Source organism: Eptatretus burgeri, chromosome 17 (assembly GCF_056783735.1).
Source record: "Eptatretus burgeri isolate ZD-2024b chromosome 17, Ebu_testis_v1, whole genome shotgun sequence".
Taxonomy (NCBI): domain Eukaryota; kingdom Metazoa; phylum Chordata; class Myxini; order Myxiniformes; family Myxinidae; genus Eptatretus; species Eptatretus burgeri.
This window is the reverse complement of record NC_140977.1, coordinates 54,849,420-54,876,991: the sequence shown is the minus strand read 5'-3', so window position 1 is coordinate 54,876,991 and position 27,572 is coordinate 54,849,420. Positions and strand designations below refer to the sequence as shown.

Here is a 27,572-nt window from a genome sequence, read left to right as displayed (position 1 = left end):
GAGGTTGTACGTGCATGTGTGTCCCTTTCCAGAGAAATGCTCCCTAATTGCACCGCTCACTGCCTGCCTTGTGTGTTCTCTGCTCCCCTGGGCTCTAACTCCGACAAATGCAAGTTTTTATTTTTTGCTCCGTTCACCTCCATCCATCCAATACAATATTCTTTTTTTTCATTTTCCACCATTTTGAAAACCAGATGGCAAAACTCCAGAGTCACTTTGGCTCCAAGAAAATGCAGATGCAGTTTTTTTATTATTATTATTTTTTTTTTACAGAAATCTCAGCTCGTGGAAGAGCTAAACGATAGAGGGCAGTAGGTTCAAACACTGACAGAAGATCAAACGGGAACAGGGAGACAAAGACATTGCACACTAATGCATGAGTGGCAGGAAGAAAAGGGGTGGGAGTGGTGGTTTAGCTGAGTGAGAGTAGATGAGAGCAGGGGGTGGGTGTTGGAGATAGCATGAGGGGGGAAAGGATAACGCACCCTTAAGGGATTGGAGGGAGGGTCACGTGATGAGAAAAACAGGGAACCGGTTTCCCAAAAGAGGTGGTGATGCAGGTGAGCATTCAGCTGAGAATTGAGAAGTATAATTTACAGTACTCGTCATACCCACTCACCCCGCCGTTCCCAGCCATTTGTTGCTTTATAAAAAAAAAAGGAGCACATAATACACGACAAAAGGGGTTATGCACAGCCCCACTTACATAAGCTACACGACGGTTGCGACTGCTCACATATATAGGAAAATTGTTAACAAGACTCGTGGTTCTTTGACGCCAAGGACACGGGACTCACTGCAGTGACCGCCTCACATTGACCGACGAGTCGGAAGCTGGAGCGTTGGTGGAATCACATTTCCTAGCCACATGCCGGCATCCAGGCCCATGCCCTGCAGGTACCCTTGCTGGCAGGTGATGGGCTGTTGTCGGACAGTTAGTGCTTGGTGAAAGCACGTTTCTGTGAGGAACAAGAGGGTCATACACTAAAGTAGCATGGACCCAGTTGTAAGAATAATAACAATGAGCTCTGTAAAGTAACGATTCCTGTACCATGCAGCAACTATTCAACAAATAAATCACTCGAGAACAACCATTTCCTGATTGTCCCTCAAAATACAGTTCACGACAGGTACATGTGACCCAAGATTACAGGCCACGGTCAAAACAGCCATTTCTCTGCATTTCATGAGAGAAGACACACAGTCCCTTAGTAAATCCAACTCTGCTTTCCCAAACGCCTCAATGGCCCTCACCAGCAAAGAAATTCCTGAGGTCGGAGTGCAGGCAACTCTCGAGGAATCGGCGCAGAGGAAGGAGATGAGAGGCTGGTGCTGTCCACGCGGTCAGGAAGTCTTCCACAATATGGTGAATACGAGTCGGTCGAGGCAGGGTCCAGCCTCTGGGCCGGAATTGCATATTGTTAGCTGTTTGGGGTTCACAAAAGGTTAAACTTAATACTGCGAATTCGTGTGGTTATTAACCCAAGCACTCGAAGCGAAAAGCGGGGTGTAGCAATTGGTTCACTTCTGTCCGTCTATCTACAAACGTCATTTTATGATCGAGGAACAACTTGATTTCAATTGAACGTTATATTTTGAACACAAATTGGAAAACGAACCACCTGTAATTTAACAGTACTTTGGCTCTGAATTTCTCCCAATTGTGCATACGCAGAGAGGAGTGAGATAAAGTTTTACTCTGTCTGTCTGACAATCAAACAAAATTGAAAATCATTGTAAACATGAAACTTAGTGCTTTTCGTGACGTCTTAAAGGACACAAACAACAGGCATGAACTCATGCAACATGTTAAGTAAGGAGGTGTAAAAGACACTGCATAAACTGCGGTAAACTTCTGAAATATATATATATATATATATATATATATATATATATATATATATATATATATATATATATATATATATATATATATATATATATATATATATATATATATATATATATACATACTTTAAAAATTTTATTTAAAAGTAATTATATACTTGAACACTGAAGAACACAAATCACCTTTTTGGCCCTTTCAAAACAAAATATTACAGCATTTTACGTCATCTCGACCAATCAAATTTTCCGCTCACAGACCACGCCCATGTCCGTTTTTTTTTCTCTCCTCAATACTGCATGGGGTTACAGGAGTGTTCTATGAACTCTCTAGTTTGTATTGTTGTTGAAGGAACCTCCCCACTCCCTCCCTCCCACCTCATTCTTTCCAAACACATTCTCTCTTTCCAAAGTATGTGTCCAGATACACTACATATCAAAACCAACCAATCAAAGCTTTCGCATAGTGGATTCGTTTGCTGAGGATGGAAAGTCCCATACCGGTCGGTAGACGGAGGAAGTAATATATGACAGGGTGCAAGAAGTTTGAACGCCAGGCTTTGAAAGGGTTGATTTCTGCCCTGTTAGCAGAAAATACATCAAGACCTGGGCCAGAGAAGTCTTTTCCATACTCGAGGTTGATGACAAACAAAGCGTCGTCGGGCACTCGGCCTGTATTGGCCTCGAGGTCAGAAAGTGCGCCGACGGGGTATTCTTCCAGGTACTCAAATTCAGTAGCGTTCCTGTGGATAACAGATGCAGCAACTTTTCTCGAAAAATAATAATAATAATAATAATCAACACAAACAGGAGTACATCATGGTTCGAGTTTGATTGAACCAACCTGGGAATGGTCCAACTTACACACAATTAACCTGCATGAGATTTCCATGACAGGTTCGTGTCACTACCGGCCGAGTGAGTCTCAATAACCATAAGTTGCTTAATCAAACTCGGATTGCTAACATCGATGGCCACGTGAGGTCGTACAATCTGTTCGATTCAAAGTCTTATTTTCTCATAGAATACATAACAACCGTGCTATACAACGTACTTCTTCAGCAGGATGACGTCTGCCAGAACGCTGAACATCTGGTAGGGCCCGGACGCTTCGTTGATGCGCCTTACAATGGTGTTAAAGAGCTGTGAGATCGGCAGCCGTATGCTCGGCCACGGGACACCGTGGGTGCGGTACTCCAGCAAGCGGTGAACAGCGCGTGCTGTAGGGCAAGTAAAAATTCAACAATTGTTATATTCAGGTCAGTTTACTCGTTACTTGATCAAAAACATCACAGTTCAATGTAATTCATCGAAAGGGTCTGTGTGGCCATGGCAATGACCCGAAGATGTGGGATATTTACATCCACCCGATTCGCATCCCTTCCCTGCTCTAACGATCGCTCTCTGCTGGCGGTGCCACGGAATGGCAATTTTGTCATTTGACTTGGGGTTGAACCCAGGACCAGAAGGAAGTGCACTACCAACTGAGCAATCCTGCCACCTGCAGACTGTTGCATGCATCGAGTATTATATTCAGAGATCAATTGATTTTACTGATGTGAGAATGAAGTTTCATCAGAATTGGGTTCGGAGGTTCACGAGTGGCAAGTGAAGACAAAGGTGAACCAAACTAAAAGCTGAGGGGCCACACCCTCATGCAACACTCGAAGCATTCAGTAGTTAATATGGGATCAAACACTTGGAATATGTCTTTCAATCCTGACCGAATCTCACACTCACCATCTATCTCTGAAAGGACCGTCAAGCAAAAACCCTCATCTACTTCCTTAACAATCCTCTTGAGGAAGTTCAGCCATTCAAACTTCTGGGTCTCATCATCAGCCATGATCTTTCTTGGGCAAACTACATTTCAAAGCTCGCCTCCAAAGCTGGGAATCCTTCGTCGTACAAAATCCCTTCCTTGGCACACCTGAACTCTGATCCACCTACATGGCCTTCATCCGCAGTTTGATAGCGTATGACTCTCACCCATGCCTCACATCCTGCTCACCTTGACGCCGTGGAAACCAAGGTCTTCAAGATCATTGGAATCTCCTGCGATGAAACCGAGTTGATCTCTTCGCCATCACAGACAGGTCAGTCGGTGGTCTCTGTCTTCTACCGCCTCCTTTATGGTCTTGCACCTTCTGATCTTTCCATTTCCTCTGAACCAACTTCCACATCCTCTTCAATCTCATTCTTCCCTTCAGGTCTCCAAGATGGCTGTTCACTATCATCTCAGATTGTCCGCAATCCAAAACCATGATCTTTTCTACCCTCATTAACCCCTCCCTCCCCACCCCAATATCTGCTCCTTCGAAATTTCCAGTTTTCCCTCCAAAGAGTTTTCTTCTGTATCCATCTTGTTCACCCCATGCACTCTCCACTGCCCCCATTCCTCCCCACACCAATTGTTTATCTGCCTCAATCTGTCTTGGCCTTCGGTCCTACTATTGGGATTTTCTCTCTCTTTCTCTCTTGTTCCTTTTATCCTGTTGCATCTTGATCTGTTCAGTGTACAAGTACTAGCTCTTCCACGAGCCTCGATTGTATTCAAAAATAAGAGAAGTTTCCAAAACTCTCGAAGCTTTATATATTTTTTGTGGACAAAAAAGAAAACACCAGATAAAGTGTCAAAACAGGTGAAGCATAGAACTTCCCACAAGTTCTATGACATCATTTTGGATAATTGTCTCCTACCTTCAGCCCCCCCCCCCAACTCCCAAATCATGCAGCCTGAGAAGTCTTACTAATGTAACTCCATCATGTTAGGCATTGAAGAACTGTGTGATGAAAGCAATGGATGACAATCGTGAAAGGTTTCCTCGAATGCTTGAATCACACCACACTAAAACTCCAATGAAGATCAAGACAGAAAATTTATCCCATAGCGTATATGGACATAAGGGAAGCTCAGTAAAAAACATGGGAATGACAAGATAATAGATTAGAGAGGAAGAGAATATATACCATTGAAGTGTGAAACGGCCATCCCCTCGCCTTGCATTCAATGTCCATCCTCACAATGACTCACCAAAAATAAGCTTACACCGCCCTGCGCCGTATTCTCCTTACTGGTGCAGAATATATCAACCTCACCTCTTGACTAGCCCGACTCACTTGTGTAGCGAAACCCATGGATGAAGCCCCCGGCGGCCTTGCGGTGATCCAATGAGTGGCTGATTGTGCCGATGAAAAATAGTCCGGGCGTGCTGGGAGACTCGTGACTCGATTGGATGAGGGGGTACTTTCGCTTACGTCTCGAGGCTCGACCCACCAAAAGAGACCTGCGCACAATGCGGGCCTCTATTATTTCAACTCGAACAAGATCAAATGAGGAAAATCTCGGGGATTATCGCGGAGATGTTCCACCGTGAGCACGCACGCACTTATCAAAGATGGAGAAGTCAAAGCGAAAGCCAAGGCAACGGATGATGCGGTCATAGGGTTCACGCAGTGAAAAGTTGTCACCCCATTCAGGAAAGGAATCGCTGGTTGGGGTGTCAGTCATAGGAAACCAGCTCTCATTATCCCGGAGGTAGGCTTGCACCCGGCCGTCTTTCGTCCTCTCCAGCTTTAGTGTATCCGTCGATGCCTCCAAGACCGCGTTAAGCGACTTCAGCTGGTAGGTGTCTAGGAGGTCATTGTTAACTGCCCTGTGCAAACAAATAAATGGTTTAAGATTTTCTTTTTTAATGGCACATCTCATCGGGCAAGCTAAATACAAGTATACGCTCTCGAATACACAAGTCTGCTCGATGGGTCGCTTATACGTGGCAGACACCGCGCTCTATGTACAGGGTGAGCACAAAGTCTCTTTACCCCCCTCACGACCTGATACCTTCCAAGTGAAATATCTTTTTGAATTCAAGTGTTTTTCTAATTAATTAATCTAATTGTAATCACCTCTGCCACTGAAGGTGGAAGGAGGTTATGTTTTCACCCCTATTTTCTTTTCTGTCTGTGAGCAGGGTATTTCAAAAGGTTATGCACGGATTCGGATGAAACTTGGTGGACAGGTTGGGTGTGTGACGAGGACGAATTGACTCGATTTTGGTGAAGATCCGGATCTGGATCCGAGAAATTTTAGTGATTCTTCACCATTGAGAGATCGGGCCAAAAACGATATGTAGCACGATATTTTAAAAAATGTACTTGGCCCGATCTGTTCTCGTGGATCGGGCATTGCGGGGCGGAGGTATGCGCTCTACTGAGTGGCCATTCGAGCTATTCTTGTTTTCGGAATTTGTGCTTTTCGAAGAAAAAAAAAGGCAGACAAAAGGAAATACAGTACTGTATTATAGAACGAATAGTAATGAGCACATGGGCTCATGAATGACAATGCAAGCCAATAAGTGAAATCCAAAAAGACTTTCCAGCCAAGTTCAAAAAGGATCCGACTCCAAAAATGAGCGTACTTAAATGGTTTAAATTTTCATTCTCCGAAGTTGTGAGGAGGGGGTAACGGGACTCTGTGCACTCCATGTACAAACTTTTAGGTGATGCAACTCAAGCCTGCATTGCGACACTACAGCGGCTACAGCTTACACCTCGATTGATATCAGGGACAAAGCCTCAAATTCCCCTTTTGGTCAATTATGCCTCCAAAATCTAATACAAACAGAAGAACCACAAGTTTGTAGGTTTCAAAATGATAGAGATAAAGGGAGCAGAGGGAGGACAGAATACCGGGCAGAAACCCGCAGGTCAACAGCTCAGGAAATTGTGAAATAAGGTTGAGAAGGATGAGAAAATGGGACGGTGTAGTTGGAGAATGCACATCACCTGATATCCCCGACATAGTGAGTGGACCACGCAAGTCGTACGCGTGAGCGGCCCATCAAATGTATGTAACTCGTGGTACTCATCAAACGGTCGGCTGTCTCAAAAGCGGAGTTTCCCACACCCAGAATGAGGACCCGCTGGCCCTCGAAGTCCGACGGATCCACAGAGACGGATTCATAACCTTCAGACAGCTCAGATCCAAGGAATTTTGGTTTGTTGGGCATTGACGTCCCCGTAGCCACAAGCACAATGCTGGAGGTTCAACATAAGCAGAGTCTTGGTTAAAAGAGGGAAATGGTCATTCACATTCCTTACTGATAAAGAGTCAATAGTTCAAAATACTGCAGTCGATGCAAAGACTACAAAGATGTAAGATTCACCTCTATATCTGTTCATATTTTGAGGGCAGAATAAAATGGAAATACGACATCTTTAACTCAAGTGAGGTCAGCACGTCGTTTCGCTGCCGAGCAAGAAGCATCATTCTCCAGAATTGCTTACCATTATTCATTCTCGTCTACATAATACTGTACCAACATAAAACTGGCCGTACCCCCACTTCCTCGAACTTCCTGTGCCCCCAATACACCCACTCCCCATTCTCCTGTCTTCAGCAAACTTTACCCCCTCCCCTTGTGTAATTAATGTGCAGATTTTGCTTTACGAGCATCTTCTTTCCTCCCACCATCTAAGCAACTTGTGCTGAACCATCTGTAATAATACAGCATCACTACAACCTGCAAAGCCGCAATGCTCGACATAAGTCAGAAGAGAAAAAAAAAGATTTCCTTAAATCAAGGAAGAATTCAAGATTTCTTCTTAGAGGTTTCTCACCGACGTAAGCTGGTGACATCACCACCTGTTTGTCCGACATTTTGTAGATCGTCCGGATTGCAAACAATTTGGATTACTCAAAATGTCTGGAGAATATCTGCAACTGAAAGTGGCTCAAGTTTATCTCATGCTGTTAGTCATTGAGACGAGAAGACCAGTCACCGGTATATCCAGAAATTAGAAGCCGCTGAGGTCACCGATCCCTGCAGCCTGCTGACCCCTATGGATAAGCACGTTGATGTGGAGCAGAGGAGGCGATGAAAGCTTATCAGAGCCTGGACAGTTACAAGTGTTTTGTGACTAACTGGGTTCATGGGATGCAGACATGGAAGGTGCCGGTGAAATAGAGGGTGTTGGTGATGTCCAAAGTAAGTACCAACCATCAAACTCAAGACCCTAAGATCTTTGGCCAGCCACATTAACCGTTAAGCCAACACTGGGCTTTATAAAGGTGGTGTATAAGACCGCTTCAGTCACACTAAACGTCCGGATTAAAAAAAAACAATATTTAAAATCATTATTTTCTTTAAATTGAAGCATATACTTGAACACTGCACGGGGTATCATGTTCTATGAACTCTCTCGTTGTTTTTGTGCTCCTTCCGTGAACTACTGTATTATATATTTTTCTCTTGCTTCGAGAAGTATTACTACAAATCATTTTGTCTGCTCCTTCAGCGTCTGTCACGCGATATCCCTAAAGGGTTCCTGCTGTCGTACAAAACAATCTTAGGCATTGTAAATGGAGGCAGTGATTTGGACAATAAAAAAGTGTGCCAGTCAAGTTTGACCTTCAAGATGGTGGATAAACAAAAGCACATGACCTTGTGACGTCACACGAGAAACCTCGACAAGGAAAGCTAACATGAAAATGGCCAACTCGGCTTCGTAATTAATTGAAATCCATAAAGGGTAATGAGATAACTTTTATTATCCTTCACCATATTTTGGCTCTTCTCCAAGATAATTAGTAAGGATTTGAGGTCAGGTGGTGTTCCTGATCTATGGTAATCGAATGTATCGGAAGGTCAAGTGACCATCGGTTTCTCACTTGCAGGTCCACAGGTCGCCATTGCGTGTAGAAAGCCGAAAAACATGGTCGTTCCAAGTAGTGTTACTTGGTACCGTCGCTACAGACGTCACTTCCGTCCCATAGCGCACATGCAGGTGCAACCGTGTGGTGTAATCTTGCAGGTACTGCAGCATGGTGTCCGCGTGTGGGAAGAAGTCCTGGGAGTAATGGTGGTACAGCAGGCTTGCGTCGTGACTGAGCAATGAATTCCAGTCGTGGCGGAGTGAAAACTCCCTGTTCGTTGTGCCCGTGTGTCTTTTGTTGATGCTGATGAGTCTGAGACACGGAGGAAAGTGAAATGCAGTGATCGACGACAGGTAGGCCGCGCGAAGTCCACCGACATGACCGATATGGATCGTCGCAACAAAATCGAATGAATTATTTCATTAATTGTTTCTGTTTTATCCCAATCTTGATACGCGCAATGCAAAGATTTTAAAACAAAGATGAAGTGGGAAGCCTTAAACATATAATGTGCACAAAATGGCAGTTATGACACGATTCATTGTACTTGCGATGCCGAGGGTAACGAACAAAAAAACTGCCACTGATGTTATTCCTTTCCAAGACGATGTAATTACGCCCGGCCTGCTGGAGAAAATAGGCCATTTGAAGGCCTCCTGGCCCAGCGCCGATGATGCAGTAGTCTTTGTTTGTGACTTCGCACACAACAAGCACGAGGCCCGTCAAGATAGCTGCTGGGCCGAGGCACCGGTGGAAGGCAGTCATCCTTGTGACCCTTCAGATGCCGATTCCTGATCCTCGTACTCAATTGAAACCACAAATGATGATCTGATAAGATATCTACACACCCACGGAAGAAAAGAAAACGATAAATAAGAGTACAGAATGTAATTAATTATGTTAAGCATGAGGGACAATGACGGTGTTGGTAAAATATATTAAACTGGAAAGGCACTCGGTAGAGGGCATACCTCTCTGCCAGGTGGAACAGTTTATGTTTTGTATCCCACTGAGGCCCCACAAAAAAAATAGACCAGGCAATTCCAGAATAAGCTCGCTAGTTTCTGATAAGTGAATAAAAGGAGACGAGGTTACGTGATGTTATAATGTTTATATTGTACTTGGACAATCAAAAACGTCGTAAAGTTCTCCAGATGACTAACATAATTCAATACGATCCACAACGAAGATGAAAAAGCATGAGTTTCCCCTTTTATTTAACACTAGCAAATACAACCTGTCGCTTCGCTGATGCGTATATTAAGGAGTGGGGGGGGGAGTAAGGAGGAGGGAGAGGGTGAAAGGAGAGAGAGAGGAATGAGGGGAGGGAGGGGGAGCAAGGAGGGGTGGGGGAACTAAAAAGAGGTGAAGAGTGGAGGAAAGAGGGGGGGGTGGGGAGAGCAACACCTCACTAAACGTCGCTATACACTCCAGGAGGAGCGGTGAGAGAGGGGGCAGGGGGAAAGTAGAGGGGGAGATTCCGGCAGATGTGACATCCAGTTTAACGGGATGACAGTTTATAGCTGGGTCAGGATTTGGACCCAGGTTAGACAGCTTAGAGCAAGCCTGCATACCTCTCGGCAATCCTCCCGTGATGTGCAGATTCATTGCTTTGTAACCACTGAAAACATATTTTACTCATTGTAATCATGTCGGAGATGTCGCCACGGAGAACCAAGCTGCCGTATTGCCATCAAAGCTTGAAGAGCGCTCGCCAAGTGGCTTAACCACTCAAGCAAGCACTTCAATGAAACGGTTGAAGAACCTTTTTAAAACGAAACGTTTTATCTTTCATATGTATTTATGTATGCCAAAGTGATAGGTATGCCTGGTCATTAGAGTTAATGGTTCGGGTGACGGGCTTGGGATCTTTGGGTCCTGAATTCAAATCCTGCTTGGCTATTGAATTAATACCAGGTGAGGTTGACTCAGTCTGCCATCCTCTGAGGTTGGCAAAATGAGTACCAGCTTGCTGGGAAGATTGAGCCATTTGAGTATCCTGTGTTGGAGTGGTGACCTGTCTAGGACTGTGCCCAGTAGCCCAGGAGGCTGCTTTGGCAGCACCAATGCTCTGTGCAGAGTATGGTACCAATGGAATGGATGGAAGTGATGGGTCATACAGGGTGTTCCAAAAAGACCTGGATATCTTTAGTTGTTAATATATTTTGTACCATAAATGAGGAGACTCCACAGGAGAAAGCTCAGTGTGTCAAATGGTTCATCGAGACGAGATCCGACATGCAAGTTCAGTGTAATTTCCTTACAAGGTATGGAAGGAATCCGCCATCGTGGACTAGTATCAGAGAGTGGAACAAGGGGTTTAACTGGAAGGTGTCAGAAACAGAAAAGTACTGGTCAACCGGTGCAGCAGAAGTTGAACGAGTGCGTGAATCATTTCAACAAAGTCCAACAAAATCAATTTGACGTACATCCAGAGAACTAGGACTACCAACCACCACTGCACGCAGGATTTTGTATAAATCACTGAAACTTTATGTCTATATGGTGCAGATTCTGTAGGAACTCAAACCCAATGATGGACCCAAATGTAACATATTCACCTTGGAAATGCTCAGTTGCATAGAGGATGATGAAGATTACCTGAAAAAGGTCATGTTCACAAACAAAGTTTGCTTTCTTGTATCAGGGAAAGTCAACCGGCACAACGTGAGGATCTGGGGCTCTGAAAACCCCCACTTGGTCATCGAACACATTCGTGACAGTCCAAAGGTCATTGTGTGGTGTGGCCTTCTCCATGACCCCTCGGTGGGTCGTTTTTCTTTATGGAGGATACAGTGACCTCAACAGTTTACATGAACATGTTGGAAGGATTCGCCTTCCCACAGTTTGAAGACCTGCAACCCAATATCATTTTTTAACAAGACAGCGCTCCCCCTCATTGGGTCTTAGTCATTCGAGCCGTCCTGAATGAAAAATGTCCACGTCACTGGATTGGCTGAGACGGACCGACCTCCTGGCCCCCATGATCATCAGACCAACCCCCCTTGATGTTTTTTTTTTCTGTGGGGGTTTCTCAAAGATGTTGTCTACAACACCCAGGTGACAAACCTGCAGGATCTTCGTTCTCGAATCACAGCTGCATGCACACTGGTGGACCAAACATGCTGAGCCGAACATGGAAATAACTCGTGTACCGCCTTGATGTCCTGCGCGTGACAAACGGAGCTCACATTGAAGTGTATCGATGGTGTCACAAAACGTTATGAGTTTCTGTATCACATAAACCAAAGGGTATCGTTGTATCATTCGTGGTTCTAAATATTATTTACAATCAAAGTTGTCCGGGTCTTTTTGGAACACCCTGTATAATGAAAGAAGATCGTACAAAAAGAGGAAAGGTGGTGTAAAATAAAACTGCACATTTTCAGCGAGCTAACCACGGGAAATTTTAAAAAACAACTCCATGATCTATCGTCTGTCGCACTCAAAATGTAACAAATTGGTGTCATGACATGAAATGAATCTCACAAGATTGGTGAATTCAAAGAAAATGCCAATGGAGCAGAAAACAATTAAGTGACAATAAAGTTAATATGACAGAGAATGAAAATATAACAAGTAAAAGAAACAATTAAAACTTAAATCTATAATACCCAAAAATTGAAGGCAGGTGCCGTGCCCCAACTAGATGTCTTTGGTATCATGAAACGCTTACCTGCTGGAAGGGGGCCTGGTTCACCTGCCAATGGAAACGGTCTCAGAGAGCATCTATGCATCTGGAGGCAACAACGAGCACATATTTATGAGGGCAAGGTGGAGGAAGTAGAAAACAGGATGGACCATGTCTTATCTATCGTCTGCGGTTCAACCGTTGTTCACGGTGGGCTTGGCTTGAACATGGTGTTCTAATCAAAAGAAAAGCATTAACCTGAAGACACAAGCACGGACAGTGCGTCCGCACAAAACATCTCAGAAACCATTGAGCCATTTTTGATGAGCCTTGGCAGATAAGTTCAGACTTGGCGAAGAATGAAACTTTCATTTTGGTCTCGAGTACGTCATTGGTGAAGATCACATCTTGAGGTCAACATTTTGTGCAATGTAATTTAATTTGCCAAGAGTAAACTTCGCCACTGCTAAACCAGTGGGCCATTTGTCACAAAAGCTCACGGAGTAGTTGTGAGTCTACCAGGAAAGGAAGCAGTTTCTGATGGATGTCTGTCAAATGTCAGGGTCACAGCAGCTGGTCAAAGTTGAACAAAACACCACTTTAAAAGGCTGCAACCAAAAAAAAACATCTCAATGATCGGGACAAAACTATTTCGAAGTTTTGTGTTTAAGCTGTTGACCATAACCGTACCTGTCTTTAGCAAGGCCGAGCCTCGCTGGGGTGTTTGTTCAGGTGACCCCTTTCACACAAGCCACTAAATATGACCCCTACCCTCTTACAGATCAATAACACATTTTGACAATTCAGCAATTGTATTTTAAATGCAATATTGATAACTGTTTGGGTGGTGGGCTTGGGATCCAAGGATCCTGAGTTCAAATCCCACTTGGCTGTTGAATTAATATCAGGTGGGGTTTACTCTGCCTGTCATCCTTCTGAGGTTGGCAAAACGAGTACCAGCTTGCTGGGATTATTGAGCCATTCGAGTGTTCTGGTGGATGGGATCTTTAACGTCCACCAACTAATATCGGAAAACGGGCTGCCTCGTTTAACATCCATCCAAGGGACAAGCGCATACGTCGATGAATCACCCAGCCTGTGAAACACCGTGATGATGGTTTACAGCTCGGTCGGGACTCAAACCCAAGCTAGACGGCTCTTAGAGGTGAGTGTGCATCGCTCGAGGCCTCCTATCAGCCTTGCCTTAAAAGAACGATATAGATTACAACAGATCTAGTTGTGGGCAAGGACACCTTGAGGAATGGGCATGGCATACTTTGTGCATAAAATTGAGCAGATATTTCTGTAATGCCCCCAAATGAACCAACACCGGGAAACAGCAGGTCAGCGTCACTGCAGTAGCAGGATGCCAACAAGCAGATAATGGCTATGCTGACGCAGCTTATGGTTGGCATGGAGGCCAGGCTAAGGTCAGATAGTGATGAGCTGAGGGCTGGGCCTGACAAAAAGTGGCAGAGCTAACGGCCAAAATTGACACGGACCAGGCAAAAATGGAGACCATGGTGGTGTATCTGGCATGCATGCCGGAAGCATAGCAGAAAATGGTGGTCAGACAGGCCAGAAAGGTTGTTTATAGCGTCAGTATCGGGGGGGGGGGGGTGGTAACAATAGTTGAAATGGAGACAGGTTACAAAAAATGAAATGGGACACAGAGGTAGCACCAACGAGAACAAAAGAGGGAAGTGCAGGGGCGTGTGGCTCCACAGGTGGGAGTTGTGCAAGAATCCTTGCAGCAGGAGTCCGCAGAGAGGCACAATCGTGGAGTGGAATCGGCACCAAGTGCAGTTGCACCGATCAGGTACACCGACAACGGTAATGGTGCAAAATTGGGAGATGGAGTCCAGGTAACAGGGGCCTGGACGGATTCTCTCCACTGGGAGGGATGCGTGCCTGTGTGTGCAGTGTACTGGTCCTGCACATTTAGTTAGGTTGGATGTGCCTCTGTGTGTGTGTGTGTGTGTGTGTGTGTGTGTGTGTGTGTGTGTGTGTGTGTGTGTGTGTGTGTGTGTGTGTGTGTGTGTGTGTGTGTGTGTGTGTGTGTGTTTGTGCGGTGGATCTGGTCAAAAATCACTTTAAAAAAATTGAAAATTTCTCGGATCCGGATCTTCACCAAAATCTAAAAATTTCGTCCTTATCACACACCCAGCCCCTCCACCAAATTTCGTCTGAATCTGTCCACGACTTTTTGAGATATCCTAGTCACAGAAAGACAGACAGATAGACATGGGTGACAACATAACCTCTGTCCACCTTAGGTGGTGGAGGTAATTAATATATTCTCAGATAGAGATCCAGATCTTCACCAAAATTTAATCAATTTTTCCTCTTCACAAACCCAACTTGTCCACCAACCTTCATCCAAATATGTTCATAACTTTTTGAGTTATCATTCTACACAGTGCATTATTTTTGGCCTGATTTCTCAATGGTGAATAATCATTTAAAAAAATTATAGTATCCAGATCCGATCTTCACCAAAATCTAATCCCAACCCCCGTAGACCTTCGACTCCAACTTTTCTAATGCTGTGACCAAACTTTGGTACATCACGGGTGATAAAGATTGTAGTCAAGTTTCATCGGAATTGTGTGGAAAGTTTTTGAGAAGAAAGCAAATACCTTTTTTTGGAGGCGATCTCTCCAAAAATCCCCTCAGACCCCGATTTTTTTTTTTTTTAATGGTGAAAACAAACTTTGGTACTGGCTTTGGGTGAAGAAGGTTGTGGTGAAGTTTCATCAGAATTGTGTGTGTATTTTTTTTTTTTTGTATACATTGTCGAGGCATCCTTGGTGTTGGCTGAAAGGTTAGGGTCAGGTCAGGTATGGGAGCATGCGCCAGAGCAGTGCGTTGCTGCATCCACTTTCCACCAGTACTCCAGGGGCCTCCGTCTGGTCATCCCTCAGGCAGATGCCTGGCCCATCCCCATCTCCTTGAGATGCTGATCAACCTGCTGCAACCACTTGGTACGTGGTCAGCCCATTGGCCTCCTCCAGTCACGAGGCTCCCTCGCTGAGAGAATCTGGTAAGCGGGGTCAGGAAAACGAGCCACATGTCCATTAGCCGCAGCTGATGCTCACGGACTATGCAGGTAACAATTCTCATTTCAGTCTCTCTCAGCACCCGCTTGTTGGACACAAAGTCCAACCAGTGAGAGCCAAGGATTCTCCGAAGATACCTGATACCAAAGGAATTAAGTCTCCGTCTCAGATACCTGGTCAGAGTCCAAATCTCACACCCATAGAGCAAGACTGGAAGCACCAAGGACCTGAAGACTTGGACTTTCATCCTCCCACACAGGAACCGGCAGCACCACACCCCATGATCCAGTAAATCCATGACTCCCAGGCCTGACCCAGATGTCTGTTGACCTCTGGCTCACAGCCAGCAGAAACATGAGTATCACTGCCAAGGTAAGTGAATCTCTCCACGACCTCAACATCCTCACCACAAACAGGTACAGACAGGACAGCAGCATCCAAGATGTCATTGAAAGCCTGGATCTTAGTTTTCACCCAGGAAACCCATAATCCCAGCGGCTCCGACTCCTCATTCAGCACCTCGAGGGCCCACAAAATGATATCTAGAGTGTCCGCAAAGATGATTACATCATCTGCGAAATCAAGGTCAGAGATCTTGACATTCCCAAACGATGCAACGCAGCTTGATCTCTCAGACATCCTCCCCAGAATCCAGTTCATACAAGTGCTGAAAAGTGTGGGGGCCAGTACGCACCCCTGACGAACTCCAGTAACAACTGGAAATAAGTGAGAGATGGCACCACCACACTTCACAGCACTCTCAGTACCAGAGTAGAGTTCAGACATCAGATCGATCAGTTTTGGTGGCACCCCGCGAAGACCAAGAATCGTCCAGAGGACATCCCGATTCACTGAATCGAACGCTTTACAGAGATCAACATAGGCTGCAAGCAGCCCCTGCCGAAACTCTCGTCTGCGTTCGGTGAGGACACGAAGAGCAAGGATACGGTCAATCGTTGACCTCTTTGGTGTAAAGCCTGACTGCTCTGGATGCTGGTGCTCAAGCAGATGGTGGCGAACCCTATCAAGAATTATCCGAGCAAAGACAATGTCCGGCACTGACAGCAGCGTCACCCCTCGGTAGTTGTTGCAGTCTTGGCGATCACGCTTCCCTTTCCAGAGAGGGACAACAATGCTCCTCTTCCAGTTCTTTGGGATTATGCCTGTCTTCCAGGCAGACCACAGAACTGCATGCAATGACATGAATGCAGCATTTCCACCAGCATTGAGAAGTTCAGCATGGATGCCAAAGATCCCAGGCGTTTTACCCCATTTTAACCGGTTCACCGCAGCCTGTGTTTTGACAAGCGAAGGTGGACCACATTTGATTGGAGAGTCAGCAAGTTATTGTAGCACCACTGACGTCCAACTCGACAGCTGGTGGATCAGCCTGGTGCAACCTCTCAAAGTAACCGGCCCAGTGGGCCTTCACTTCGGACTCCTCTGTCAAAAGCCTACCACCCTCTGCTCTAACTGCAGTACACCGAGGGAGGGGCTTGGATGACCGCAATGCATGAATTCCCCTGTAAGCAGGACGAGAATCACTTGACCACAGGTGATGCTCTACCCCCTCACAAATTCTTCGCACATAGGCCTCCTTGTCCACCCTTAGTGCACGTACAGTTTTACGCCTCAGCTCTCTGACCAGCTCTGCCGTGTGATGGCAAAACCTAGCAAGTCCGGTTTTGGTCAAATTTGAGTTAGACCCATATCTGGACTTACTAGGTTTTTCCTGTCCAGATGTGGATCTAACTCACATTTGACCAAAACCGGACTTGCTAGGTTTTGCCATCACACGGCAGAGCTCAGCTCTGCCATTCAGCCTAGCCCTGCGACTCTGGGCAAATGTATCCCGTGTCCTTTGAGAGAAAAAATTCTTTCCATTCCAGGGAGTTCCAAGACATCTTCCGGCAACATCAAGGATGGTGGTCTTGAAGGCACTCCACACCTCTTAAGGATCCCCCAAAGCACCCAGACCTCCCAAATCTTGACTTAGCCTGTTAGCAAACTCCTCAGCTACCCTTTCGTCCTTGATCTTGCCAACATCCAGCTGAGGCTGGGATGGTACCATTCTCCTGGATTTAAGGTGCAACTTAAGAGTTGCTACAAGCCGGTGGTCAGTATTGAGGAACTGAGCTATCCGGTAGACCCTGCAGTTCTGGATCATCCTCCAGCGACCATCAACAAGCACATGGTCAATCTCCTTTGCCACACCGCCAATGTTGGAATACCAATTCCAGCAATGAGCCTGTGGGTGCTGAAACCATGAACCAGCCACCCGAAGTCAATGACTTCTTGCAAAGTCAAGGACCATAGTGCTATTCTGGTTCACAGTTCCAGCCCCTGGGGGACCCACACATGTCTCATAACCATCCCGATCAGTTCCAGTCGATGCATTGAAATCCCCCAAGACTAGAAGTGTATCTCGCCTGGGGTACTGATCAACCACAGACTCGAACGTGGCGTAGAATGCATCCTTCACGGTGAGATCACTCGCCTCAGTCGGAGCATATACAAAGACCAGGGATATGACACCAAAGGAGTGACGAATCCTTAGTCTCATAATATGCTCGATGACTGGTGTTACCTCAATTATCATTGGAGACAGCTTGTTGGACACAGCTACAGCAACTCCTTGGGCATGGTAACCATCAGAGTGACCAGAGCAATAGTAGGTGTAACCACCCGCCATGATCTTGCCGCAATCGGGTCTCTGAACCTCAGAGAGTGCTGCAATCCCGATGTCCAAATGCTTGAGCTTAGATGATAACAGAGTCAGGTGATCATCCTCTCTTTAGGATAAGACATTCCAGGCACCCACCCGAAGGGACCGCCTCAGGTTGACTCAAGGAGACTACTGTCTGGTGGACAACACCTCAGCACCACCCCGACAAATACTACCACAATCTGACCTGGGAATGTTACCCCGTGGTTTCCTTCCTATCATCACGGATTGGGGATCCCGGAGGCTTTGCCCCAATCCCGTCATCCGGTGAGCTGCTTTGCGAAGGGAAGCTCCCATGGAGTGGGTTTTCAGATATTTTTTTTTGCTTCTGGAATGTTTTGCGGAATGAAGGGTGTTATGGTGGCCGGAGTGCAAATCCTGCCACCAACCTCCTAATAAGAAGTAACCCAACTGCAGGAGGACGTCCGCAGACACATTTGGGCACTAGATATGGATGGCCGTTGGCTCAGAAGGAGCTCCTCCGCCGTTTGACAGGTTTTGTTCTTCATCCTGCTGGGTGTCCACATCCAAACACCCTCCTCACCAGAAAACTTGGTGGGGGAGACGGTTTAGTCACCGACAACCCGACCATGGAACCGGTTAGTACAGGTTTACATGATACCTGTAGCAAGTCACAGATCTGATCTGGCCTGACCTGACAATATGTTATGTTCAGGTAGTGGGCCTGGGATCTTAGGATCATAAGTTCAAATCCCCCTTGGCTGTTGAATTAATACCAGGTGGGGTTTACCCTGCCTGTCATCCTTCCGATATCGGCAAAATGAGTGGCAGCTTGCTGGTATACTGTGTCGGAGTTGTGACCTGTCCAGGATTGTTACCAATAGCCAAGGAGACTGCTGAGACAGCATGCAGGGCAGTAATGTTTGCTGATTTCCAAGCAGATGGCAGATGACCTTGAGCAAATGAGAGGGTGAATAGAACAGAGAGAGGGTGAGCAAGAGCAGAAGAGCAGGTTCTTATGACACGTGGGCTGATGCTGTCTGGACCAGTTGCAGAATCTGAGTCGAGGTTTGACAGCAAACTCTCCACTTTGTAAAAAAAAAAAAAAAGGACACAGAGTCCCGGAACAGTTGGGTGCGACTGGGTAAGGTGTGTACAGAAAGCGATGAGTTTCGGACACAAGATTTAGATGCAAACACCGAGTTTAGGCATTCAGCCTTTTCCCGTGCAGTGTCAGCAGTGCGGAAATTTGAGGTAAGAGAGGAGACGGAGGGGGAACATACACCAGAAACAGACTTAACTAGACGCCACCAGGATTTGGAGGAGGGAGAGAGGTTTGAGAGTTCAGACGAGATTAGAAAGATGTTGTTTTCTTGCTCTCCTGAGGGGACACAGACTTGTTACGAGCTTTGTAGGAGGAACTGCGATTGCCTTCAGTTGGATTCGCCTTCCATGAGGCGAAGGCAAGTTGTTTCAGGACAACTGCCTCGCCACAAGCTTCAGTGAACTAAGGGCGGGAGGAAGGGTAGGACCACTGAAGACGAGAGGGGATAAATCTGTGCATGAGGGAGAGCAAGTTTCTTTGAAAGAATTCCCAGGACTAGTTGATGTTGGAGAAAGTAGCGATGGGAGACCAGTCTAGAAGTTTGATGACTGCTTGAAGATCCTGCCAGTCAGCCTGAGTGAAATGCCGGACTCGACGGCACTGAGGTGGTTCTCTGATAACAGCCAGAGAGATGTCCACTTTGACAAGGATGTGGTCAGAAGAACCGATTGGAGTGGAGGAAGAGCAGCAGATATTTTCAAGGAAATTTGTCAAAATCAGATCCAGAAGAGATGGAGTACCATTGGTTGATATCCGGGTCAGGAAGTTGATCGATTGCGTCAGTCCCAATGAGTCGCAGAAGTCTTTTGCTGAAGTGCCATGGCAGGTAAGAGAGGTATCCACACCCAGTCAACTGGTATGATGACAACTGAAGTCACCACATATGAGGAAGAGAGAGTTTGGATGAGAGGATAGAAGTTGGTCCATGTTTTCAGATAGTGAGGTTTAAATGGAGTCATTACTGTTAGGTGGACGGTACAGTACACATATAAACATGAGGTGGGAGTGGAGGGGAAGTCGTAGCCAGAGGTATTCCTGGGGGTGTGGGGGAGTGAGGGCAGTGCATGGAGAGTGAGGAATAGAGTCTTTGATGAAGAGAGCAACTTGTCAACCAGGATGAGACTCAGGTCTGGAGGAGGGAATAACCAGGGAGAGATACTAGGGAGTCACAGTCAGGGACATCTATTGTTTCTGAGAAGAGAGAAAATACCTATTTTGAAGGGAAGGGCAACCCCCCCCCCCCCACTCTTACAACCCCTGGTAGAAACATCAGTGGCACTTTGGGTGGTATCACAAAGTGTAGGTTCTCCAAGGTAGAAACAGAAAGCACGAGTCACCTCCTATCAGGAAGTAAAAAAACTCATGTCAGAACAGCTGTACACACAAATGCATAACAAGGTACAGCGCCTATAGAAAGTGTACACCCTTTTCAAAATTTTCACCTTTTGTTGCCTTGTAGAAGGAGGAGGAGATTGGGACCATACTCTGCAGAGTGTTGGTGCTGCTTCAGCAGTCTCCTTGGCTATTGGTCACAATCCTGGACGGGTTGCCACTCCGACAAAATACACCAGTATACCACAATATACCAGCATGCTGGAATTCATTTTGCCGACCTGGGAAGGATGACAGGCTGAGTTGACCCCACCTGGTATTAATTTAACAGCTGAGCGGGACTTGAGTTATTATCTGAGCTGAGTTATTACCTCCACTCAGGACCCTAAGATCCCAAGCCCACCACTCTAACCACTAAGCCAACACCAGGCTAAGTTGTGGGTTACGATGTGTAAATAAAGGTGGAATAAGTCTGATTTAATGCAACTTAATTCCAGGCTATAAGGCAACAAAAGGTGAAAATTTTGAAAGGGGGTGTACACTTTCTATAGGTACTGTATGAAGGTCGAGTTACCAATCCACTGGCACATCTGCAGAAATTTCAACATCCCAGTTGCACAAAACTCATGGAAACACAAACCAAAAGCAATCATTGAAAACAAGGACGTAATTCTCATGTACGACCTGGTGATCCCATCCAGCATGATCATAGAAAACAGAGCACTGCGACCTGATAGAGTACTCAGATATAAAAAGGAAATTAAGGCATTGTTAATTGAGGTTTCAGTGCCCAATGATTTTGGTGTCAATAACACAGAAATCAAGAAAATGATCAAATATCAAGACCTCAAGAATGAAGTGAAAAGATCCTGGAAGTTGAAGAGCTCCGAAATCGTACCAGTAATAAGTGCAGCAATGGGAATGACGATGAAGAACCTCACAAAGATCCTCCAAACCATCCCTGGGAACATTACCACAAGCTGACTACAGTCGGAGGTTTTCCGGGGCTCAGTGATGGTCCTGAAAAGAGTCCTCGGAACAAAACTCTGAGAACAAGAAAACTTCACAACTTAGACCATGATGATCCTTCACCGCAGCGAAGGTGGACGACACTTCGAGTCCTGGGAGGGCTCCGTTCCACCTTCTGAAACCCGAATTATGGAGATAACAATCAACAATACGCACACACACACACGACAATAACCGACGGTAGGGGTTTGTGTTCATGCACGATGTATTACCTCCGCCGCCAAAGGTGAAGGAGGTCATGTTTTCACCCCTCTCTATCTGTTTGTCTGTGTACAGGATATCTCAAAAAGTTGTGGACGGATTCGGATGAAACTTGCTGGACACGTTGGACGTGTGACGAGGAAGAACTGATCCGATTTTGGTGAAGATCCGGATCCGGATCTGGATACGAGAATTATTTAATTTTTTTTGAAGTGATTCTTCATCATTGAGAGGTGGGACCAAAAACCGATATATAGCATATTTCAAAAAATGTATTGATTGGGCCCGATATGTGTGTTCGTGGATCAGGCATTGTGAGGCGGAGGTATGCGCTCCACCGAGTGCCCTTGTTTGTTTCATAAAATCACCTGGCGGCGGCGGCGGTGTCTCCGCAGTCAACACGACCCTTGAACACCGGCTCCGCGGAAGGGATTTGAAGATCGTTCTTCAACAGCATGACTTGTCCCGAAAAAAAAAACAAAACGTCAAGATGTACAAGATTTACCTCCTTTCGTGAGTGTCTACATCCTGCACGTCCAGCGCAGTCTCACAATTCGCCTTCTTCTTCTTCTTCCTCCTCCATACCACTTCTTCTTCCTTCTTCAATACCTCTTCTTCTTCTTCCTTCTCCAATACCTCTTCTTCTTCTTCCTCCTCCTCCATGCCACTTCTTCTTCCTTCTCCTATACCTCTTCTTCTTCTTCTTTCGCCCAAACTGAGTTTTCTTGTTTACTCAAGTTCCATTCATCGTCTCTCTCTCTTAATCTCCTATCCATTCGGTTCCCCCTCTCGTGCAGCCCTTGGGAAGCATCTTACTTTCCGAATCCACTCGTTAATGCTTTTTATAAGCAAATATTATTATTTCTTGACCAATCAATGAATAATACAACATTCATTTGTCGCTTCGATCAAACTTTCCAACTTCCGGTCCACTCACTGATGACCGACCATGAAATGGGCTTTTCACTCCTTATAACCTCCCGAATGCCGTGCATTGGGTTGGCCTTGGCCCGAGGTTGGCCTTGGCCCGAGGTTGGCCTTGGCCCGAGATTGGCCTTGGCCCGAGGTTGGCCTTGGCCCGAGGCCATATTGTATGTACTGTATTGTTGATGATGATGATTATTTTTTTTTTTGGATGTAATGATCGGTTGATTGCTTCATCGATCAGTTGAACCAATGGCAAGGATACACAATAAGGGACTGGGACGAGCGGACAAGACCATTTGGCCCATCAGGTAAACGCAAAATCAACACTTGCGGATAATTCTTATTCTTGTTCTTCTTCTTCACACAATTATGAATTGATTTTTTTTTGTTTTTTTTATAAAGTGTTAAAATAACACAAACATTCGCATCTCCCATTTTTATATCAATTTTACTTTAATACAACAAAACGTTCTCATTCACTTTATCAGAGGAAATCTACTTGTTACGTACGCAAATACTGCACATGGCAAAAGGTTGGCTTCCTCTAAACCACCCTCCTATTTCTCTCATCCCAGATCCTCAACCCCACACATTCTCCTTCCTGCCTCCTCCCCTATACCCCTGCCCCCCCAAAGTTCCTCACATGCCCCATCCCTTTCCTTCCCCTAACTCACCTCCCCACCCCACTACCCTCATTTTTGTCCCATATCACTCCCCCCACCCATCCACCAATTCCCCTCTATTTTCTCCACTAACCCTTCGCCCCATGTTCTGTTCTTTCATTAGCCACATATGGTACTGAAGATATATGACGAAAAGGATGAATGAAATATTTAAAATTAATGGCTGCAGTTCAATTCCAATGGAATGTATTGCTTGTCACAGTGTAAAACCCACATCTGATGGATTGAGGCTCCACCAACAATCCTCATCCAACCTGAGAGCAGGTCAACTCACCAGCCGTATGGCATTGACTTAGTCAATAGAGGTCTTACGAGCCATGTTGCACTGAGTTGGTCAATGGAGGGCTCACAAGCCATATGGCATCAAATTGGTCCAGAAGGACTCACGAGCCATATGGCATTGAGTTGGTCCATAAGGGCTCACAAGCCATATGGCACTGAGTTTGTCCATAAAGAGCTCCCATAGAGGGCTGTTGAGCAGGCCTAAGAAAATGGTGAATTAAGTTCCCAGCGAGGTAACCTCGGACCACTTAAGACCCCATCGAGAGTGAGGCAGCCGAGGATGTGCTCCATAAAGGATGTAATTAAATTAGGTCATTAATTATCTTCAAAAGGGGTGTTTTAATCATCCCAACCACCCAATTTTCACTCATGCACTTCCTTGGAGTTCCCAGAGTCTGCATGGAAGGTTTCAGGCTGCTCGGTTTTGGAGATATGAAGGACACACACACACACACACACACACACACACACACACACACACACACACACACACACACACACACACACACACACACACACACACACTGACATTTATTATTATTATAGAGGAGCAAATACCACCCGTCGCTTCACTGATGGGAATACTTAAAGGGGGGAGGGGGGTGGGAAAAAAAAGAGGGGTGGAGAAGAGAGAACGGGGAGAGTGAAGAGGTGGATGGGAAAGGACAGATATGAAGAAGGGGAGGGGTGAGCGAGGAGGGATGCAGGAAGGGAAAACAGTGTGAGGTGAGAGGAAGGGAAGGCAGACGTGCGGTGGAGCATTAATTACGATTCATACTGTCTCATCAAAATGATTCTGCGGAGAATAATAGTGAAGATGGAAACAAAACAATGTCTGAAATCCATTTTCCAGCTGTCATACGATAATCACAGCCCACCTCCTGGACGCGTCTAGAGACAAACACCACCCGGACGTTACCGGAGACGAACACCACCCGGATGTGTCCAGGGCCAACCACCGACCAGACGCGTCCAGGGACAAACACCGCCTGGACATATCCAGAGAAACTCCCGTCCGTACATAAATACCGCCCGGACACGTTCAGATACAAACACTGCCTGGACGCATCTGGAGCCAAGCTGTCCAGACAAACTCCTGTCCGGACACATCCAGAGACAAACTCCTGTTCGTACATAAATACCGCCTGGATGCTTCCAGAGACAAACACCGCCCGGATGCGCCCGGAGACAAACACCACCAGGACGTGTCCGGAGCCAAGCTGGCCAGAGACAAACACAGCTCAGACACGTCCGAAGACAAACACTGTCCAGACATAACCACAATCCGAATATGTCCAGAGACAGGGAGAGTGAGAGGGCTGTGGGAGGAGGGTGTTGCACTGTATTGGGAGGAGGTAGAGTAAGGATGGGACAAAGAGAGAGAGAGAGAGAGAGAGAGAGAGAGAGAGAGAGAGAGAGAGAGAGAGAGAGAGAGAGAGAGAGAGAGAGAGAGAGAGAGAGAGAGAGAGAGAGAGAGAGAGAGAGAGAGAGAGGTGGGGGTGGAAGGGGGGGGGGTAGGGGAGTTAGCAGAGAGAATATTGTTACGTCTGAGGGGGGGTATGCATTCAAAGGGTAATTAGGATGTTTAATTAGGTATGCCATGCTGTTCGAGTTTACCAGGATCTCGATGTAATAAGTAGCAATTCAGTGGTGATAAGTTGTCTAGTAAATGTCCATTTCTTCAAGGGGGGAATGATAATTGTCACGTAATTAGATAGGGAGACGGGATAGGGTAAGTGTGTCTGCGTAAACCCTGTTGGTATTCCCTGGAGGCTTGCCGTGACGTCACAGGACAGTGCTGCGGATAGCTCCGCCCCGTGATCACGATTAGCGGAAGGCTATGGCGGAGGGAAATAAAACGGCTCGATTGGAAGTGACGAGGACTCGAGGATAAAAAGGTTCTGTTCGGGGAAAAGGGTGGGGGGGTGAGGAAGAAGATCGGTAGAGAAAAACCGTTTTGGTGGAGGCTGTTGTGCTGGGTGCGTGCTGTTTTGTTGCGCTGATTCGATCCTGGATTCATCGTGTCTCGTGGCCTTGCTGTGCCTCGTGCCTCACCTCGGTTGGCTCTGGGGTTCTGCTGGCTCGGAGTATGGGGTCGAACGGCGGGCGGACCTGCCTCCCTCTCCTGCTCGCAACTTGGCGCCAGAACTGGCTCCCTGGCGGCTGTGAGCGGACTTGGGCCGACACCAGGAGGTCGACAGCACCACGGTGTCTCCTGCACCAGACGAGCGCAACGCCAGCTCGTCCGACGCCAATCCAGGGACTGTTGCATCCACACCACGGGCCAGCCTGACCACCAGGACCAGCTACGTTGTGTGTGTGTGTGTGTGTGTGTGTGTGTGTGTGTGTGTGTGTGTGTGTGTGTGTGTGTGTGTGTGTGTGTGTGTGTGTGTGTGTGTGTGTGTACCTGGCGCCTTAGAGGGTTTGAGATTTGTATATCCATTGGAATTGTTTGTGTTTTCCCCACGCCCAAACCCACACCACCATCCCGTCGAATCGCTCCGGATCCCTCCTCTTGCCGAGTCTTATTATTTCTGGTAGAGAAATTAACGTTATTAACTCAGTGAAAAGCGACTCGTGCCACCTTCTTCATCCCGTTTGCGGTAGAGCGATTAAAACCGCCATCTTTGGGTTATAAAAAAATAAACCGCCTCCATCGTTTCGGCTCATTCTACGTTGGCGGGACTGTTCAAGTCCCGTGGACGTCACATTGGTGTCAGGGTGTTGGATGTTCGAACCCCTCTAAATTATATTTGGTATCGGGAGAACATACCAAGATTAAAATCTCGCCACGAATTGGAATATAAAATTACTACAGAAAAGTGCGCGAGCGCGGGAAAATTTTGGCGGGATTTTTTTCAAATTAAAATTAATTGGCCGCAAACGGGACTTCTGCACCATGGCGGATGTGCAGATGTTTGAGGAGGAAGGCCACGTGTCTGGCAGCGAGTCGCGGGAAGAAGGGAGAGACGGGGGTAGGATTGGAGCCTCCCCCATTCCGAGCATGGACCGTGCTTCATTGCCCGTAACGGAAACCGGCACGATGACGATCTGGACAATGTTGGAACGTTTAATGAGTGCAATTACAACACAGAGGGCAGAAATGACAGATCAATTGGGGGTAATGGGGCAACAGTTGGGTGCATGGATTGATTTAATGAGGGATGAATTGGGGGAAAAGATGGAGAAAATGAAAACTGAGATGCAGGAGTGTGTGGATGTTCAATTGGGGGAAATACAAAGTAAATTCGAGGATAGATTGGAGGAAACAAAGGTAGAAATTACATTGGAGGGGGAAAATATACGGAAAAAATTGGTAGATAAAATTGATGCAACGAACATTCGGGTTGATAAAGTGGATGAAAGCCTGGAACGTCATCGTGCCTGTGTGGATGCTCGTATGCAGCTGCAAGTTGAAGAGTGGGGAGAGCTGAGGAAGCAAGGGATGAATTTGGCGGAGGAGGTAAAAGGATTGGAGGCTCGTTTGGACGAACAAGATAAAATTATGAGCCAAGATGAAGTCTTGGATAAAGGCCTGGTGCCCGGGTTGGTTGAGGAGCAGCTACAAACTCGCGACGGAGCCTTGGAGGAGGTTGTGCGGGCCCAGAAGATCCTGCGGGAAGAGGTGAATCGGTCCATTCAACGTTCGGAACAGGAGGCAAAATTGACCCATGAGACCCTCACCACAAAACATCTTTGGCCACAGTGGGCTCCGAAATTGGATACGCAGCCACAAGGGTGTTTGATCCCTGGGCTGGATTCGGACAAGGGAGAAACTGGGAAGCGGGCCACCAGAAAAGTGATCCCCCTGGTAAATTTTGACGGGTCAGGGAGCGTTGAAGCTTTTCTGACGCAATTTGAGTGCATTTCCCGACTAAACGGGTGGAATGAGCGGGAACGTACAGGGAATTTGGTGGCAACGTTGCGGGGACCAGCCGCAGATGTGTTAAACGTGATCGCGGAGTGGATGTTGACCAGCTCCCACATTTGTGAGGCGTTGAGCCGTCGGTTTGGGTTCACAGCGAACTGTGATCTGGTGCGGGCCCAGCTCCAGCACCGCAGATTAAAGCCGGGTGAGACAGTGCAGGGGCTGGCACAGGACATTTACCAATCAGTCAGGATCGCGTATCGGGACCT

The 27,572-nt window shown here is 46.5% G+C and overlaps 1 protein-coding gene across 4 annotated transcripts; it reads right to left on the bottom strand.

The window, feature by feature from the left end:
* Nucleotides 1-221: 221 nt before the first annotated feature.
* Nucleotides 222-22,206, bottom strand: FOXRED2 (FAD dependent oxidoreductase domain containing 2). 4 transcript variants are annotated; one of them, XM_085861356.1, is made up of 12 exons: nt 22,049-22,206; nt 12,177-12,237; nt 11,570-11,667; nt 9,048-9,340; nt 8,516-8,812; nt 6,631-6,882; nt 5,235-5,501; nt 4,966-5,132; nt 2,900-3,065; nt 2,347-2,588; nt 1,255-1,425; nt 222-959 (listed from the first exon to the last, which is right to left on the bottom strand). In XM_085861356.1, the coding sequence occupies exons 4-12, from the start codon at nt 9,263-9,265 to the stop codon at nt 811-813; spliced, it is 1,929 nt and encodes a 642-aa protein (XP_085717482.1). In that variant the 5' UTR covers nt 9,266-9,340; nt 11,570-11,667; nt 12,177-12,237; nt 22,049-22,206; the 3' UTR covers nt 222-810. The 4 variants fall into 4 exon arrangements, with proteins under 4 accessions (XP_085717482.1, XP_085717481.1, XP_085717485.1 ...); XM_085861355.1 differs by lacking the exon at nt 11,570-11,667; XM_085861359.1 differs by lacking the exons at nt 8,516-8,812; nt 11,570-11,667.
* Nucleotides 22,207-27,572: the final 5,366 nt, after the last annotated feature.

Coding starts and splice junctions, on each gene's coding strand:
- FOXRED2 (XM_085861356.1), bottom strand. CDS start 9,265: ATGACTGCCTTCCACCGGTGCCTCGGCCCAGCAGCTATCTTGACGGGC. Junction 5,502..6,630: donor CACTATGTCGGGGATATCAG/GTGATGTGCATT, acceptor TTGTTTGCACAG/GGCAGTTAACAATGACCTCC. Junction 5,133..5,234: donor GACTTCTCCATCTTTGATAA/GTGCGTGCGTGC, acceptor CATTGTGCGCAG/GTCTCTTTTGGTGGGTCGAG.